The sequence below is a fragment of the Chiloscyllium plagiosum genome, chromosome 11 (assembly GCF_004010195.1).
Source record: "Chiloscyllium plagiosum isolate BGI_BamShark_2017 chromosome 11, ASM401019v2, whole genome shotgun sequence".
NCBI lineage: Eukaryota > Metazoa > Chordata > Chondrichthyes > Orectolobiformes > Hemiscylliidae > Chiloscyllium > Chiloscyllium plagiosum.
The window spans coordinates 12,364,276-12,382,430 of NC_057720.1; the positions used below are offsets into that span (position 1 = coordinate 12,364,276).

Here is an 18,155-nt window from a genome sequence, read left to right on the forward strand (position 1 = left end):
TGGGATTACATTATTTGCCTATTTTGCACTTCTATACACAATACAGGAATGAATCATAGAATCCCTACAGTGTAGAAACAGGCCCTTCAGCCCAGTAAGTCCATACTGACCCTCGGAACAGTAACCCACCCAGTCCCATTTCCCTACCCTATTACTGTACATTTAACCCAGACTAATGACCTCACCTACACATCCCTAAACACTATGGGCAACTTAGCAAAGCCAATTCACCTAACCTGCACATCTTTGAATGAATAATCATGCCACAGGAATGATTGCTAAAGGAAGAACAGTTTCTTCTTCTCTGCATCATCAGAAAAAATGACGCTTCAGTTGAGGATTGGTTAACAAAGGCAGTGTCTGGATTAATGGGTCTTTTTCAGGTTGGAAAGGTACGGTTTCACAATGATCAGTCCTATCTGTATTAGTGACTTGGAGGAGGGGCAAAATATAATGTATCTAAATCTTCTGACAATATAAAAGCAGATTGGAGGGCACATATTGTTGAGGAGACCTGGAATCTCCAAGGAGATATGGATAGGTTAAATGCCCAAAACATTGTTGATGGAGTTTAATGAAGGAAAGCTTGAGGTCATACATTTGGCAGGAAAATGAAAAGTCAGACTATTATTTAAATAGGGAGACTCCGAAGGCTCCATTGTACATGAGACACAAAGAAGTGAGCAGGTGGTTAACAGAACAAATGGAACTTTAGCTGTTACTGCTAGGCACTTAGAAGTTTAAAAGCAGGAAAGACATCTTACACGTACAGGGTGTTGGTGATAATGCACCTGGGGTTTGGTACTGTACTAAATGAAAAGGATAAACTGACATTGGTGACTGTACTGAAGAGGCTTCCTCGGCTGATTCTCAGGGTTCAGGGGTTAATTTATTGTGAATGACAATGTTGGTTATGCCTTACCACTATTAATTTCACTATTCCTAGAACATGTTAAGATTAACAAGGAGGAGGCATGAGATGTTTTAATAGACACCAAGGTGCATAAATCCTCAGGGCCTGAGATTATCCCAGGTTGCTACGGGAGGCAAGGGGCCCTGATAGAGATGTTCATACTTGGCTGGCAATACGTGAAATGTCAGATGAGTGAAGGATAGCTAATGTGGTTCCTTTGTTCAACAAAAACAGCAGGAATAGGCCAGGTAATTGCAAATCAGTTAGTACGACATCAGTGGCAGGAAAGGCACTGATTTCTGGAGGGAGCTCTTATCTGACTAATTTAATAAGAGTTTTTTTGAACCAAATATATTGATGAATGCAGTGCAGTTGATGTAGATTACATGGACTTTAGGAAGGTTTTTAAAACAAAGGTCACACATGGAAAGCTGCTCCAACTGTTAAGAGCCCATAGAATCCAAGGCATGTTAGTGAACTGAATCCAAAACTGGCTTACAAACAGAGGACTGGTTTTCTAATTGGAAGCCTGTGACCAGCTGTAATCCAAAGGGAACAGGAACCCTTTGTTTGTTATGCACATTAATGACTTGATGCAAATGTCAATGGGATACAGAGGAACCTCAATTAACCGAAGGACATGGGCAGAGAGTATTTCCTTCAGTTAATCAAATGCTGGATAACAGTTAAACCAAGCATTGGGACCTTGCAGTCTTGTTCAGATAATCAAAAGCCGGAAAATCAAGGTTCCTCTGTAATTAGTAAATCTGCAGATGACATAAATTGGTCAAGGTGTTGATAGTGAGGAAAATGGTCTCAGATGACAATGAACAGCTACGAATTGGGCAATTGTGGTCACTGCACTATGGGAAAGATGTGATTGCACCTGACGGGGTGAAGACGAGATTCACCTGGAATTAAACATCTCTGTTTTGAGATAGGTGAATATGTAGGTGGGTAGATTTACAATATTGAGAGGCATAGACTGGAGATTGAGAGTCTCTTCGCCAAAGCAGGTGTGCCTAAGAACAGAGGGCCTAAGTTTAAGGTGAGGATTAAGTGCTTTGGAGGAGATCGGGAAAAAAGGTTTTTCACGCACTGTGGGGTAAAATATGGAATGCGCTGCCTGGTAGTCTCAACATTTAAGATGAACCACTTAAAAAGTCAGGGCATAGTATGCTGTATACAAGGGCAGGGACAGGCCTGTTTCTGTGCTGTATGACTCAGTTTAGAAGCATGAGGGATGGTCTTATTGTGACAATACTGCTCCTTTAACAAGGTTATGATGTCTTTGGTTTTTTTCCCCCCCAAAGTGGTCGTTAAAGACACAGTCTCTGAAAGTCTAAGTTGAAGGGCTTTAGGGCTAGTTTGATCACAGCTAACAGATACTGCCAGAGGAAAAAGGCTTTCAAGTTTATAAAAACACTTGTACAATGAAAGGGGAGTGGCCAGTTGTCCCAGCTCAGCTTTTCTCTGATTTAGTTTTAGTACAGTAGTGATTCTGAAGCTGCTGGACCCAAATAAGCAGGTTCCTGCTGGTACTCTCTCTCTCTGACATTTCTCCAAAGACCCTGTGAGTGATTTTACTTTTTGTGCCAAGGGGTTTTTATGGGGATTGTTGCAAGTATTTGGATCAGCATCATTAAGTTTGGATAACCTATCCATAAACCCAACAGATTAAGTTATTCTACATTCTGTTCTCTTGTTTGTATTTCATTCAGTAATTTAGATTAGATTATTTAGATTACTTACAGTGTGGAAACAGGCCCTTCGGCCCAACAAGCCCACACCGACCCGCCGAAGCGCAACCCACCCGGACCCATTCCCCTATATTTACCCCTTCACCTAACACTACAGGCAATTTAGCATGGCCAATCCACCTAACCTGCACATTTTTGGATTGTGGGAGGAAACCGGAGTACCCAGAGGAAACCCACGCAGACACGGGGAGAATGTGCAAACTACACACAGCCGCCGGAGGTGGGAATTGAACCCGGGTCTCTGGCGCTGTGAAGCAGCAGTGCTAACCACTGTGCCACCCACAACCTTGTAAATAAATTCTGTTTTGTTTGAAACTAAGTGGTTTGACCAGCATCTTCTCTCCTGGAATATCTGCTTTACATCTGCTTAAAAACCACTGGTAAAGTTAGGCTCTGAGTTACTTTCTTGAAATGTTTTGAGGGGGTTTGGCTTGGTCCTTAACATTATAGAAACATACAAGATTCTGAGGAGGCTTGACAGGGTGGATGTTGAGGTGTTTTCACCAGTGGGGAAATCTCAGACTAAGGGAAATAAATATAGAATAAGAGGAAATGCATTTAAAACTGATATTTGAAAGAATGTCTCCCAGAGGATAGCAAATATCTGGAATTTTCTACCTTCGAAGGTTGTGGAGTCTAGAAAATATTTAAAGAGGACTTAGGCAAATTTCTGATATATAAAAGAGTTGACAGCTTTGCTGAACTGGTACAAAACAGGAGTTCAGGCCTGGAGCAGATCAACCATGACTGACAAGGCAGGACTGAAGGGTGAAGTGGTCCGCTCTTGCTCAAATTTCTTATGTTCTGGCAAGTATATCCATCTGGTCCTAATGCTACTTTTTACACAATTGCTCAAACCTTCTTTCAATTTATAGAAAACAATCAAGTTTTTCCATAATCATTCTGAAGGGAGTTACATACCTAACACTGAATGTAGTTAGGCAAGGCCCAAAGCAGAGAGGTTTGACTGTCTGCATCGAGTTGACTGATCCCACTTGTGCCAATGCTACATTAGGAGATGAAACAAGTAGTCCCAGTGACTCTTACTGGGAGTTGGATATGTGTGCAGGTCATGTAAGGATGGTGCAAGGCTTTGCCCGAATTTGGTTCAGCTTGCCCGAAACGCCGATTTTCCTGCTCCTCAGATGCTGCCTGACCTGCTGTGCTTTTCCAGCACCACTCTAATCTAGACTCTACCACTATTCCCAGTCTAGCGAGATAGAGTGTTAACTTGGACACAGGTTGACAACACTGACTAAATAACACACTAGAGTCACAGAGATGTACAGCATGGAAACAGACCCTCCAAACCCTTCCTATTCATATACCCATCCAGATGTCTTTTAAATGTTGCAATTGTACCAGCCTCCACCACATCCTCTGGCAGCTCATTCCATATATGTACCACACCTTAGGTCTCTTTTATATCTTTCCCCTCTCACCCTAAACCTATGCCCTCCAGTACTGGACTCCCCGACCCCAGGGAAAAGACTTTGTCCATTTATCCTATCCATGCCCCTCAATTTTGTAAACGTCTATAAGGTCACTCCTCAGCCTCCGACGCTCCAAGGAAAACAGACCCCGCCTGTTCAACTTCTCCCTGTAGCTCAAATCCTCCAACCCTGGCAACATCCTTGTAAATCTTTTTTGAACCCTTTCAAGTTTCACAACATCTTTCCGATAGGAAGGGGACCAGAATTGCACAGAATATTCCAATAGTGGCCTTACCAATGTTCTGTACAGCCGCAACATGACCTCCCAATTCCTGTACTCAATACTCTGACCAATAAAGGAAAGCATACCAAACGCCTTCTTCACTATCCTATCTACCTGCGACTCCACTTTCAAGGAACTATGAACCTGCACTCCAAGGTTTCTTTGTTCAGCAACACTCCTTAGGACCTTACCATTAAGTTGCTTTCCCAAAATGCAGCACTTCACCTTCATCTGAATTAAACTCCATCTGCCACTTCTCAGCCCATTGGCCCATCTGGTCCAGATCCTGTTGTAATCTGAGGTAACCCTCTTCGCTGTCCACTACGCCTCCAATTTTGGTGTCATCTGCAAACTTACTAACTGTATCTCTTATGCTCATATCCAAATCATTTATGTAAATGACAAAAAGTAGAGGACCCAGCACCGACCCTTGTGGCACTCCACTGGTCACAGGCCTCCAGTCTGAAAAACCCTCCCCCACCACCCTCTGCCTTCTACCTTTGAGTCGGTTATGTATCCAAAAGTGGCAAGAAATATTCTCAACAGAATAAAAAGGCAAATGAAACCAGTGGAGGCAAACAGAATTGTCTTCCAGGCAAAAGGGTTGTGAAGAGGCAAATGATTTTTACTTTCTAACAAACCAACTATTCGAACAGTACAGTGTTTAAGCATGTAGAATTGATAGCAACCTGTTTATTCTTTATGGAAAAACACCCCAATGTGCTTTTCAGAGAGGGTGGTCAAAAACATGAAAGTGAAGCTCAAGGAGGATGTTAGGAAAGGTGACAAAAACTTCAGAGAGGTAGTTTTTAAGAAGGTCTTCAAGCTGACTGATGTGAAGAAAGAGTGATGCACTGAATGAAGTGTAAGAAGGTTCTTATACCTGGGAACAATCCAGCAGAAGGCATGGCCACCAAATATAATTTTTAAACAAGGCACAGGGAGTAAAGGATGGCAACAGAACTCAATATAGGCCCCTTAAAGGCAAAGGGCTGGTCATAAAAGAATCAAAACATGAATCTGGAAATAACAAAAGTGCTGACAGCTTCAGCAGCATCTGAACAGACACAGATGCTTTCACAGGGATCAAAGTTGAGTATGCATGATGGAGGATGTTTAGGGAAAATCAGCCAAAGTATGCGTGTGGGAAGGTTCACCACAACTTTATTGAAAGTATGGAGTGTAGCACAAGCTAAAGCTGGTTTTTCCCAAAGGTATCTGAGGTTGGTCAAACAGATGTTGACAGCAAGAAAAAAAAGCAGTACATGTTCAAGAGTCAAAGTAACATCATTGGTGTGCACAAATATAAATGGAATAAAATGTGTTTACTTACTGAATCCAACCATACCGTCAGGTACTTTGTATTCCTCCGTGGCAATTGCCCTATGTATAAAAAGAGTTCAGAAATTATCTAACACTGTGACTGGCACAATTGGAGGTTTCTTCAGTCCCTTTCTTCCATTCCCACTGACCTCGCACTAAAATCCTGGGCCTTTGGCTGCTCACAGCATTGACCAATTGCTACCACTAGATGGACATCAGTTAATACAAACTAAATGCAATTTTTACTGCACATTGTACTTTCTTTATATTTGTACATTTGTTAAATGATATTTCATGTTGGCGTTCAGAAATGTAACGAATTTCAACTGACAATGCTTACATTTGTTTCTGCTCAAGTCCCACAGTACACTGCAGTATAGATGTCCTTATTTAATAGTTATGGTTGCATTGCAGAACATCAGAGTTTTAAATTAATACCCTTTAAATAAAGCAAACACAGAAACAATGCTGGAGAAACTTAGCAAAGCTTGGAGCATCTATGGAAGTAAACACAGAGTTTTCGCTTTGAGTTTAGTATGACTTTTTCCAGAACAAAGTATTGGAAAATAGTCTTTTATACTTTTATGAAGAATAAATATTTTAAAATAAGCATTATTTTCATTAGGAATCAATGTTAAAACCAAAGTTAAGTTCCCGAGCACAGTTTTGCTTTGGAAAAACAATGTAAAATTATTATACTGTAAGATGCATGAGCAATTCTGCAACTTCCTCGCTGAAATCACAAAAAAGATCACTAAACATTCTGAACATTACAACATTGGCAATATCTTAAAAATACAAATCAGCCAACAATCACCAGTCTTTCTCAAACAGTCCCTCTCACTTGAGATTAACATGTTACTGTTCCAGCTGGTGGATTCCACGTGATCGACAGGTCCAGTGCATCATCTGCATTCTTGGCCACAAGACCAGTATCACCGTATTTTGATGCCCTCCCAAATCATTTGCACCATCCACTTTGATGAGCTGGGAGATGGAGGCAGTAGGCAATTACTGGGTGTTTCTGACTGACGTTCAAAAGGGATTGCAGCATTAGACTACAGGCATCGAATAATAGAATTTAAAATGGCTCCTCTAACATTTTATCAATGGCTTTAAAATGGCTCCTGAGCCCAGCCTGCAATCTGAGATTTTAAACTGCCTCCAGTGCTTCGTTTCCAGCAGCGAAGTACAACCAAAGCCAGTCCTCAGGCAAGGAAAGCTTCAGTGAAGAAAGCAAGTTGCTTGCTTTCACAAGCTTAGTACAAGTTCCTCAACTATTGCACAGGTAAAGAACTACACAATACCATCAAGAATTATTTTTAAAAAGCTATACAGCACTTCCTGTGTCACGACAGACAAACAAATTGAGCTACTTCAATACCTGCTCAGAGTAACTCAATTCCAGTTTTAACAAAATCACATGGAAACCTATGATTCATCTCAAGTAGTTTCTCTAAAGAACAAAGCTATGATGTTTAAGTGAGGAAGGACTGCATTGTAATTTAGTTGGAAGGAACATGCATTGGTGTTACCAATTTCAGGACAGTAAAGCTATAGATTCATTCAATCTGGCAAATATACTACTTACTCTGCACATATTTAATGTTTTACATATATTATTTCATGGTACAAGGTACACTCTTAACTATTCTTTGACTTGAGTACATTGGCAGACCATTTCAGAGGACATTTAAAAGTCAACCAGATTGCAGTGGGTCTACAGTCACATTTGTCAGACCTCGCAACGATAGAACGACCTTCCCTGAATTATCGATTAGTTTCACGATCATTAATTTGATCAGCTGGGATTTGAAACATGAATCCCGAACATCAGCCTCAGGATTGAGTGACAAGCCAACCAAACCATCACCTTCCCAAGCTTATTAAAACGGGCTGTGAAACAAGCGCATTGGTCCCCTCATCTCTAACCCCATTTCATAAGAAGAAATACTTGGTCTTCACCCTCCATGGAAAATATATCAAATTTCCCAGTTACATACTTATAATGCTAGTCAAACACCAATCAAACCTGTACGTGCACATTTTAGAAACCGTGTGGCTGGGGCCTATTATATAAAACCATAGAACACTATCAGTGCAGAACTGTTTTTTGTGTCTATCAAGTCCAGACCAACTTTGCAGAAGCAAGTCAGCTGATTCCACACCCCTGCCATTTCCTCATAAGGCTACAAACTTTCTCCCTTTATCACAGAATCCCGACAGTGTGAAAACAGGCCATTTGGCCCAACAAGTCCACACCGACCCTCCAAATAGTATCCCACCCAGACCCATTCCCCTACCTATTACTCTACATTCCCATGACTAATGCACCAACCAACACATCCCTGAACACTATGGGCAATTTAGCATGGCCAATTCACCTAAACTGCACATCTTCAGGTGCTTCGCCAATTTCCCTTGGAATAGCTCCATTCTCTCTCCCTTCACTATACCCTTAGAGGAATATTCTAGGTGCACCAAAGGTTTCCTCATACTGCTTGTGACTCTTAATCACCTACAATCAGCTCTTGTTTTCAGCTCTCGTAAAAATGGCTAATTTCACATAGCTACTTTGTTGAGATCCCTTAGATTTGAGCATCTCCAATAACTTATAATGCGTACAGACAATTACAGTCCCTGGCTTGGAACCATTGTCTTCCATTCTTTACCGTGTCAAGATTTCATACTTTTCTAATGTTAAGTGCCTAGAAATGTCCACAATGCCTCAGTCGAGGTGAAGCTAATGTTTTACAAAGGTTCACCATAACTTACACATGCTACCTTAACCATGGTCTCAATCTGCCCTCCCACCTTCAATAAATGTGCATATGCAACCCCAGAAGACTATGTCGGTACCCATCTTTGGAATAATGCCCAGGTTACCCTGGAAATTAGCAGTAGCATTTCGAGTGGTGCTCACAACAAACAGGATGCTGCCATCAAGCCAAAAAGATATTCTATCTGTCATACAAATCAGTGTTTGTGGTACAGGAATTGCAGATGCGCTTTTATGCTTGGTACATAAGCCTATGTTCCAAAGACTGGCACATCATATCAAACAGCCAATAGCTTGAGCTGCTCCCAATAAGATACTGAACATGCCCAGCCAGCCACTCTTGCAAAACTCTCAAGTTCCCAACATTAGACATGACTTTACAATCGGGACACAATTTGCAAGGTAACCCAGTGTTCAAAGAATTACGGCGACAAGCAAATTAGGATTGCCCACTAGGCTTGCATTGTGTGCACCTGCATACAGTGGAAAATACATATTAACATATGGGCCCTGCGCTTTGTGAAGAAAACGTACATGCACTGCGCTGTTTCAACTCGTCATGCTAAGTGACAGCCATTTGCTGGTTCATTTATCAAGGAAATGTTGAGGGTCAGCTTGTCTAGTTTATAATTTGAATAAGCCTGGCAGTAAACTTAAACAGCATTAACGGCGCATACTCAGTGGTACTGCCTGTACAATCAGAATCCACTTGCTATTAAAACAGCAGTCTCCTCTCATCTATGAATGTTGATTTTCCCCTTAAATTGGTATTCTTGTGTATTGTTCTGATGAGTGCAAAATGAAAGGTTTTGGCAACCTTTTTTAAAATCAGCAATTCCACAATTTCTTGATAACCAAACAACTATTTAAGTTAATAAATGTCTTCCCTACCTCTGTTGATGCATTGCAGCTAGCTGTGCTCCAAATGCTTGGAAGGAAAAAAACAAGTATTAACCAATAATCTGATGATTGCGCATTATAAAAACTTAGAATGAAAGCTTATAATAAAAACTTATAATAAAAGCTTATTAAAAGCGACAAAATGCACAGCATGAAAAAGTTACAAATTACGTTTATAAAGATGTTAACGAATGCTGTACACAGAATTTGCAATAAAATCAAGCCATTTGATGAAACTGCTTATTAAGTGGTTATGCTCCACATGAGCCCCCTCCCGCCATAGCTAATCTAACCCCATTGGTACACTGTTCCAATCTTTCAGCCTCCTTTGGTTAAACTTACCCTCAACTATGTCTATCCTATTGACCTTAATTACTCAATTTAGTACATACTACAGCTGTAACCACTTGCTCGAATCTTGGGGATTTACTCATTCTTAAAATGAAGTATAAACACTATTTCGCTACCAGTTGCACCACTTCTGTATCTTACATATTCCCAAGAGACAACCTGCATTTACACATGGGCACCTTGTCAAGTAGACATATGAATACCAATATTTCTAGATTTCAATTTTTCAAAAACTCTGTTATTCACCTGCTCGTCGCAAATGGGTATAAAGAAAATTAATAAGCAACTGAGGATGAGTCATCAAGACCAACCTTTAGGTTAATGAGCTAAGGAAACCTAGGTCATACAGTGGAAACAAACTCCGTGAAACTCAATGTCGACAAGATAGTTGCTGTTTGTGGATGCTATTGTGCTGCTATTTCTCTAAAACTGACACTTGCGGTTATAAACGCAGCTGTACAAGGTGGCTTTTTTCTATGAACCAGGATATCAATCAATAAATCATGAAGGCTTAAAAATTTAGACAAATTTTGTTCAAGACAGAAGGCAAAATCAGGCCCACAAAATGATTTTGGAATCAATCTCTTGAGCAAGTTTCTTCCCATTCTGGAAATAGGAATTCAGGCCAAGTGACCTGAATTTTTGAAACGAATTTCTATTTTCGAAGACAAAACAAGTCATTCCCATAAGCAGAAAATTACCTCTCATCTTTTCACAAACTTCATAATCATTTTAGTTTTTTCCATTTTTGTTTAAAATAAAGAGCAATCAAGCTGCAATGGTCAGATTGACACGAGCTTAACACACTAGGTTTAGGAAAGCAAGACTTCATGGAAATAGTGTCTTTCAAATACTTAAATTACCTACTCACTGGAAAAAATCTATGATGAGAATAAATAACCAGCTGAGGATGGCTCAATTTTAAATTAATGAGCAAAGAAAACCCAGGTGATACTGATTGTGGAAAACAAACTTCACCTTGAGATCATGTTATGATGTCTAAAGTTGTTTAATAGTTACTGTTAATATCAAATTATTTTGATTGATTTCCAGGTTTTCCAGTTTTTATTCTATTTATCATCTCTATATGATTGACAGAAGGAATGACCCAACCATGCGGATGATGCTGTTCAAACAATGTTATCCATTTTAGAAGAGCATTGTCTCAATTTATGCCAACCAAACGGTGAACAGTTTCAACTACTAACATGAAAGCACAAGACGACCAATGCACATGGCATCTGTGCTGGCTAATCTCCATCAACTTTGTAGCAAATCTAATCTGGTTCGCAAAATTAAGTAATTTGAATAAAGCTAAGATTGTCTGGGATACATGCATGCAAGTGCATTTCATAACTTGTGCTCATACAACAGAAGAGTGACTAGTCATACAAGTCTTTTTTTAAAATTACAAGTGGGAAAAGATCTACCTCAAAGTCTCTAAAATGGAAGAGCCAGAAAAGCACTACTTACGATCATTCTGAGCAACTTTCTTGGTATCTGGTTGATCTGCAAAACAAAGGATTTTCTCAATTGATAAATCTAGCTATTCCACCGAACCAAAGTAAATAATCATTGCGAAGCGGCCCTGTCAATTTTCATCTTTCAGAAAGCAGGATAAACAGAGGAAGGATGTTCATGATGACAGGGAAGTTCAGAAACAGTGGTCATAGTTTAAGATAAAGAATAGGCCATTAAGGGCTGAGTTGAGGAAAGACTGCTTCACACACAATAGTGAGTCTGTGAAACTGTCTTCCACAGAAAATGGTCGAGGTCAAATATTCAATGTTTTCAAGAAGTTGGACACTGTTCTTCAGGATAAAAGGAGTAAAGGTTACAGGGAGAAAGCAAGAACTAGGTGTGGAGTTGAGTGATCATACTGAACTGTGGAGCAGACTCAATGGGTCACAAGGCATACTCCAGTTTTCTTTGTTGTTACATGAACTAAAAAAACAGGATTTTGTAATCAAAATTATTACTTTTGCAGTACATTTGGAAAACACAACATTCCAAACAACATCAAAAGTTAGGACAGATACAAAATTAGATTCCTGGCCAGAACTTGGAGTTATGTTTGAAATTCAGTGCCGGCGCAGAGCAGTCTGTAAACAAACTGTGGAGTCGTCAGCAGACCCACATTTTTTTTTAAAAGCTAGAAAGGAAGTTCTCATATTCACACTTTATGAGACAGACGCAACAGTCCACCAATACAGTTTAGCTCATTTCTAAAAAGCTTTCTCCTATATCCTCTGTACAATTTCTAATGATCAGCAAAAAGCTGTGCTGACAAATCAGCACAGAAAGCGGCACACTAACCAGGAACCAAAATCACATCCATATTTCTCCATTAAATCTCGTTCCTTCTGGTTAGGAGAGCAGTTTAACTATTGTAGTTTGCAAAGAACTCTGAATTAATGTCTCCTATGGCTGTTAATTGTGACAGAATTCAAGGGTTATGGGGGGCAGAGAGGAAAGTGAAATGAAGACTACAATCAGATCAACCTTGACCTTACTGAATAGTAGAACAGAGTCAAAGAGCTGAGTGGCCAAATGCTGGTCCTAAGTTGAATGTTTTAATTCTGTAGTTCAATCAAAGTTTGTGTAAAGGAGAAACACTGCCCTACTTAGAAAATATGTTTGCAAATGTACTCATGCACAAAAACTGCTCAAACTAGAATAAAAGCCATTCAGTGTCTTATATTTTGTAAAGTCAAGTTAACGTTCTCAGACTAATAGAAGAAAATGAAGTTTAAACCACTTCGCATGCCAGAAGACGACAATATCAAATGACATGACCCCATTAAATCATGTAATACACACATGTCAACATGGCACCAATTCTTAAAAAATTAAGCAAAAATGTGGATGGTGACTTCATTATTTTGCATGTGTATTACCTATCAATATCGCAACACCAAATAAACCTCTTCTCATTTCCACCTCCTTATAAATCAGGACTGTGCAAGATCTGTTTTTAATTATACACAAGAAGCTGTTTTCTACCTTTGAAAAAAAGTGCTCCCTCCTTGCTCACGTTCAGATTTGCTGAATAATTATTTCAAAACATTTGAAAATTGTTACAACTTTCAGGTCAAGTGTCATGAAGAGTTCCCTCAAGGTCAAAGTTGAAATGCCGCTTAGCAAAACGAAAAACCTGCAACATTTTGCACCATTCCTGAAACTGACCTGAAAAAGCTCTAGAGTGAAGAATGAACAAACAGCCATTATGACATGGAAGAACATGAGAGTTCTACTTTGCTCTATTCTCGAACTGACCTAAAACAATCTTTAAAATGAGAATTAAACAGGGGCTATTGTCGCATTGAACAAAGAAAAAGTCAGCCTTTGTTCAGAGATTTCTGAATAATTTTTCTTTGAAAACATTAAACAGGACATGAAATTGCATTTTCATGTACTTAAGCAAAGTAAAATGCCCGCAGCATGTATCTATCATTTTGAGCTGGTGCTACCAAGATATTCTGTTTCTCTCATTTTTATCAAACTCTTTAGAGCTATTATAGCTCATACCACAAAAGAAGCACTTATTATCATACAATGAGTTTGAACCGTTATATGTTAACTACTATGTATCCAACTTATCTTTTATTTCTTCAGAAGAAATTCCTCCTGGTGTATGAAATAGTCCCTCATACTGGAAGGTCTAGTTCTAGATTCACGCCACAGGGCAAACAAACTCTGCACCTACCCTGTCAAGCCTAATGATCTTAAACATTTCAAGAAAATCACCTCACATATTTCGAAACACCAATAGGTACAAGCCCAACATACTCAACTGCTTCTCATAAGAAAATTCAGCCATGCCCAGGACTAATTCAATTTGATGCTACACAAACTTCCACGGTTAACCCTACCAAGAATCCTTTTTCCTGACCAGGGTATATATTTTTCTTGAGTCGTGTGCCTGCCATTGTCTTTTCTGCTTAGGTTCTTTCACACATCACTCCAGCAAACTCTACTCATCCCGTATTTAGGTTAAGACTGTTATTTCCCTCCCTAGTATCTCATTCTGAAACTCAACACTAAATTCTACCATGTTCTGATCATTGAACCCTAGAAGATCTCTTGCACTCAAACCAACTTATTAAACCTGCCTTATTACATATTAGCAGCTCCAAAATAGTTTAACACTTGGTTGAATCCGAGACAATCTCAGAAACTGTGCCAAAAACATACTGTGTTTTTTTTTCCCCAGGGACTACTTCTGCCAATTTGATTTTCCCGATCCATATGAAGATTGAAGTCACCCATGATATCCTTTTAGCATGGCCTCATTATCTCCTGATTCTCTGTCCAAGAGTATAGCTACTGTTACAGGGCTTATGGTCTATCAAAGGTCTCTTCTTCCCCATTGTTATTTATAACCTCCAGCCGTATGGATTCCAAATCATCTGACCCAAGAATAGTTTGTGGATTCTGGGTAATCCAAGATGGAGGACGGGAACAATTTCTGGCTGTAACACGCTGCTATTTTTGGAGGTATTTTAGGTGTTGGGAGGTGGTTTCTTCAAATTCCAGGAGCAGCAATTACTATTTTACATGCTGTTGCATTGTTTTGGAACTCTGGAGGAAAAACAAAGTCAAAACAACAGTGCTTTTAAAAGGGAGAGAAACAGACAAAGGCAACATATGGTGAGGTCAGTGCAGGAGAGAAAGAAAGAAACCTACACTGCTAGCTGACACAGTGAACCTGCGCAGTACTGCCTTTGCTGTTGAATTCATGTATCGCTGGACATCAGAGTGTGCCTGGGAAAATTAACAAATAGTGAAATTCACAACTGATCTTGGAGGAACCTGTTTGAGAAAGGTCACAGCAGAGAGACAGGTAAGTGAATATTTTCAGGTGTGGCCTGGGGAGTCTGCAATAGTGAATAGAGTGGGTTCTTTCTTGATTATATGTTTTATTGAGATATGTCGCTTGATTAAACTTAATATAAGCCAAATGTATTAAGTTAGTCTGGAGCAGTATTTTATATAGGAATAAGATGGGGCTATTTTCTAGGTCTGCGGATTATTGTCAGATGCGAGAGCTTAGAGAGAATTTACATGTTACTAAGGATTATATCTGCAATAAATGCTGTTGGCTGCGAATCCTATCAGATCCAAAGGAACGGTTGGAACAACAGTTAGAGGGCAACAAGGAACATTCAAGAGCAAGGGGGTGTGATAGATAGCAGTTATAGAAGGCAGAAAAGTCGCAGATACAGTTACACAGATGGGTTAACTCTAGGAAAGGTAAGAGGGGAAGACAGGTAGCGCAGGAGTCGTCTGTGGCTATCCCCCTTTCAAACAAGCATGCTGTCTAGGAAAATGTAGAGGGTGATGGATTCTCAGGGGAAAGTACCACGAACAGCCAAGTTTCTGGTATACAGACGGGCTCTAATGCAATGAGGGGTATGTCGGGTTCCAAGAGATCGATTGTGTCAAGGGACTCTCTAGTCCGAAGCACAAACAGGCACTTCTATGGTCAGCAGCAAAAACTCAATGGTGTGTTGCTTCCCTGGTGCCAGGATCAAGGATGTCTCAGAGAGCCAGCAGGAGGTCATTGGTTCCAATGTGTACAATGACATAGGAAGGGAAAAGGTTGAGATTCTCAAGGGAGAATACAGTGAGTTAGGCAGGAATTTAAAAAGGAGGTCCTCGAGGGTAGTAGTATCTGGATTACTGCCGGTTCTAAGAGCTAGTGAGGGCAGGAATAGGAGGCTAGAGCAGATGAATGCATGGCTGAGGAGCTAGTGTATGGGAGAAGGATTCACATTTTTGGATCATTGGAATCTCTTCTGTACAAGGACACATTGCACCTAAATTGGAAGGGACTAATTTACTGACAGGGAGATTTGCTCAAGCTGCTCGGGAGAATTTAAACTAGCATGATGGGAGTGTGGGTCCCAGGGAATTAGTGAGGAAAGAGATCAATCTGAGTCTGGTACAGTTGAGAAAAGCAGCCACACAGTCAGGGCAGAGAGGGACAAAGCAGAGAACAATGTAGGACTGATAAATTAAACTGCATTTATTTCAAAGCAAGGGGCCTAACAGGGAAGGAAGATAAACTCAGGACAGGGTATTCCCAGAAATACATCCAAGGAATTATTTGAGTGAAACTGAGAAATACGAAAGGGATGATCACCTTACTGGGATTGTATTATAGACCCCCGAAATGTCAATGGGAAATTCAGAAACAAATTTGTAAAAAGATCTCAGTTACCTGCAAGAATAATAGGGTGTCATGGTAGGGGATTTTAACTTTCCAAATATAGGCTGGGACTGCTATAGAGTTAAGGGTTTAGATGGAGAGGAATTTGTTAAGCATGTACAAGAAAATGTTCTGATTCAGTCTGTGGATGCATCGATGACCAAAGATGCAAAACTTGACCTACTCTTGGGAAATAAGGCAGAGCAGGTGACTGAGGAGTCAGTGGAAGAGCACTTTTGGGCCAGGGACCATTCTATTAGTTTTAAAATAGTGATGGAAAAAGATAGAACAGATCTAAAAGTTGAAGTTCTAAATTGGAGAAAGGCCAATTTTGACGGTATCAGGCAAGAACATTCAAAAGCTGACTGGGGACAGATGTTCACAGGTAAAGGGATGGCTGGAAAATGGGAAGCCTTCAGAAATAAGACAACACGAGTGCAGAGACAATATATTCCTGTTAGGGTGAAAGGAAAAGCTGGTAGGTATAGAGAATGCTGGATGACTAAAGAGGGTTGGGTTAAGAAAAAGGGAGAAGCACATGTCAGGTAAAGACAGGATAGATCAAGTGAATCCTTAAATGTGTATAAAGGCATTACAAGTATACTTAAGAGGGAAATCAGGAGGGCTAAAAGGGAACATGAAATAGTTTTGGCAAATAGGGTTAAGAAGAATCCAGAGTCTTTCCAAATACATTAAGAACAAAAGGGTAACTAGGGAGCAAATACAGCCCCTTAAAAATCAGCAAGGCTGCCTTTGTGTGGAACTGCAGGAGACGGGGGAGATACTAAAAGAGTATTTACTGTGGAAAAGGACGTGGAACATATAGAATCTAGGGAAATAGATGGTGACACCTTGCAAAATGTCCATATTACAGAGAAGGAAATGCTGGATGTCTTGAAACGTATAAAAGTGGATAAATTCCCAGGACTTGATCAGTGTACCCGAGAACTCTATTATCGATAGTCACAGTTGACACGCTGGAAGACTGAAGGATGGCTAACACGGTGTCACTATTTAAGAAAGGTGGTAAGGACAAGCCAGGGAACTACAGACCAGTGAGCCTGACGTCGGTGGTGGGCAAGTTGTTGGAGGGAATCCTGAGGGACAGGATGTCCATGTATTTGAAAGGCAAGGGACTGATTCGGGACAGTCCTTTGTGCGTGGGAAATCATGTCTCACAAGCGTGATTGAGTTTTTTGAAGAGGTAACTAAGAAGATTGATGAGGGCAGAGAAGTAGATGTGATCTATATGGACTTTAGTAAGGTGTTCGACAAGGTTCCCCATGGGTTAGATCTCATGGAATACTGGAAGAACTAACCATTTCGTTACAGAACTGGCTCAAAGTTAGAAGACAGAGGGTTGTGGTGGAGGGTTGTTATTCAGACTGGAGGCCTGTGACCAGTGGAGTGCCACAAGGATCAGTGCTGGGTCCTCTACTTTTTGCCATTTACATAAATGATTTGGATGCGAGCATAAGAGGTACAATTAGTAAGTATGCAGATGACACCAAAATTGGAGGTGTAGTGGACAGTGAAGAGGGTTACCTCAGATTACAATGGGATCTTGATCAGATGGGCCAATGGACTGAGAAGTGGCAGATGGAATTCAATTTAGCTAAATGCGAGGTGCTTCATTTTGGGAAAGCAAATCTTAGCATGACTTATACACTTAATGGTAAGGTCCTAGGTAGTGTTGCTGAACAAAGAGACCTTGGAGTGCAGGTTCATAGCTCCTTGAAAGTGGAGTCACAGGTAGATAGGATAGTGAATGTGGCGTTTGGTATGCTTTCCTTTATGGTCCAGAGTATTGAGTACAGGAGTTGGGAGGTCATGTTGCGACTGTACAGGTCATTGGTTAGGCCACTACTGGAATATTGCGTGTAATTCTGGTCTCCTTCCTATCAGAAAGATGTTTTGAAACGTGAAAGGGTTCAGAAAAGATTTACAAGGATGTTGCCAGGATTGGAGGATTTGAGCTATAGAGAGAGGTTGAACAGGCTGGGGTTGTTTTCCCTGGAGCGTCGGAGGCTGAGGGGTGACCTTATAGAGGTTTACAAAATTATGAGGGGCGTGGATAGGATGAATAAACAGTCTTTTCCCTGGGATCGGGGAGTCCAGAATTAGAGGGCATAGGTTTAGGGTGAGAGGGGAAAGATATAAAAGAGACCTAAGGGGCAACTTTTTCACACAGAGGGTGGTACG

At 40.4% G+C, this 18,155-nt stretch overlaps 1 protein-coding gene across 2 annotated transcripts in view; it reads right to left on the bottom strand.

The window, feature by feature from the left end:
* Positions 1-18,155, bottom strand: part of fubp1 (far upstream element (FUSE) binding protein 1) — a 53,942-nt gene that overhangs the window by 23,869 nt on the left and 11,918 nt on the right. For both annotated transcript variants that reach the window (XM_043698694.1, XM_043698692.1), the window contains exons 3-5: positions 11,216-11,251; positions 9,383-9,419; positions 5,723-5,772 (exon numbers count right to left, since the gene is read on the bottom strand). In XM_043698694.1, coding sequence (XP_043554629.1) covers positions 5,723-5,772; positions 9,383-9,419; positions 11,216-11,251 — 123 coding nt within the window. The remainder of the gene's footprint in view (positions 1-5,722; positions 5,773-9,382; positions 9,420-11,215; positions 11,252-18,155) is intronic.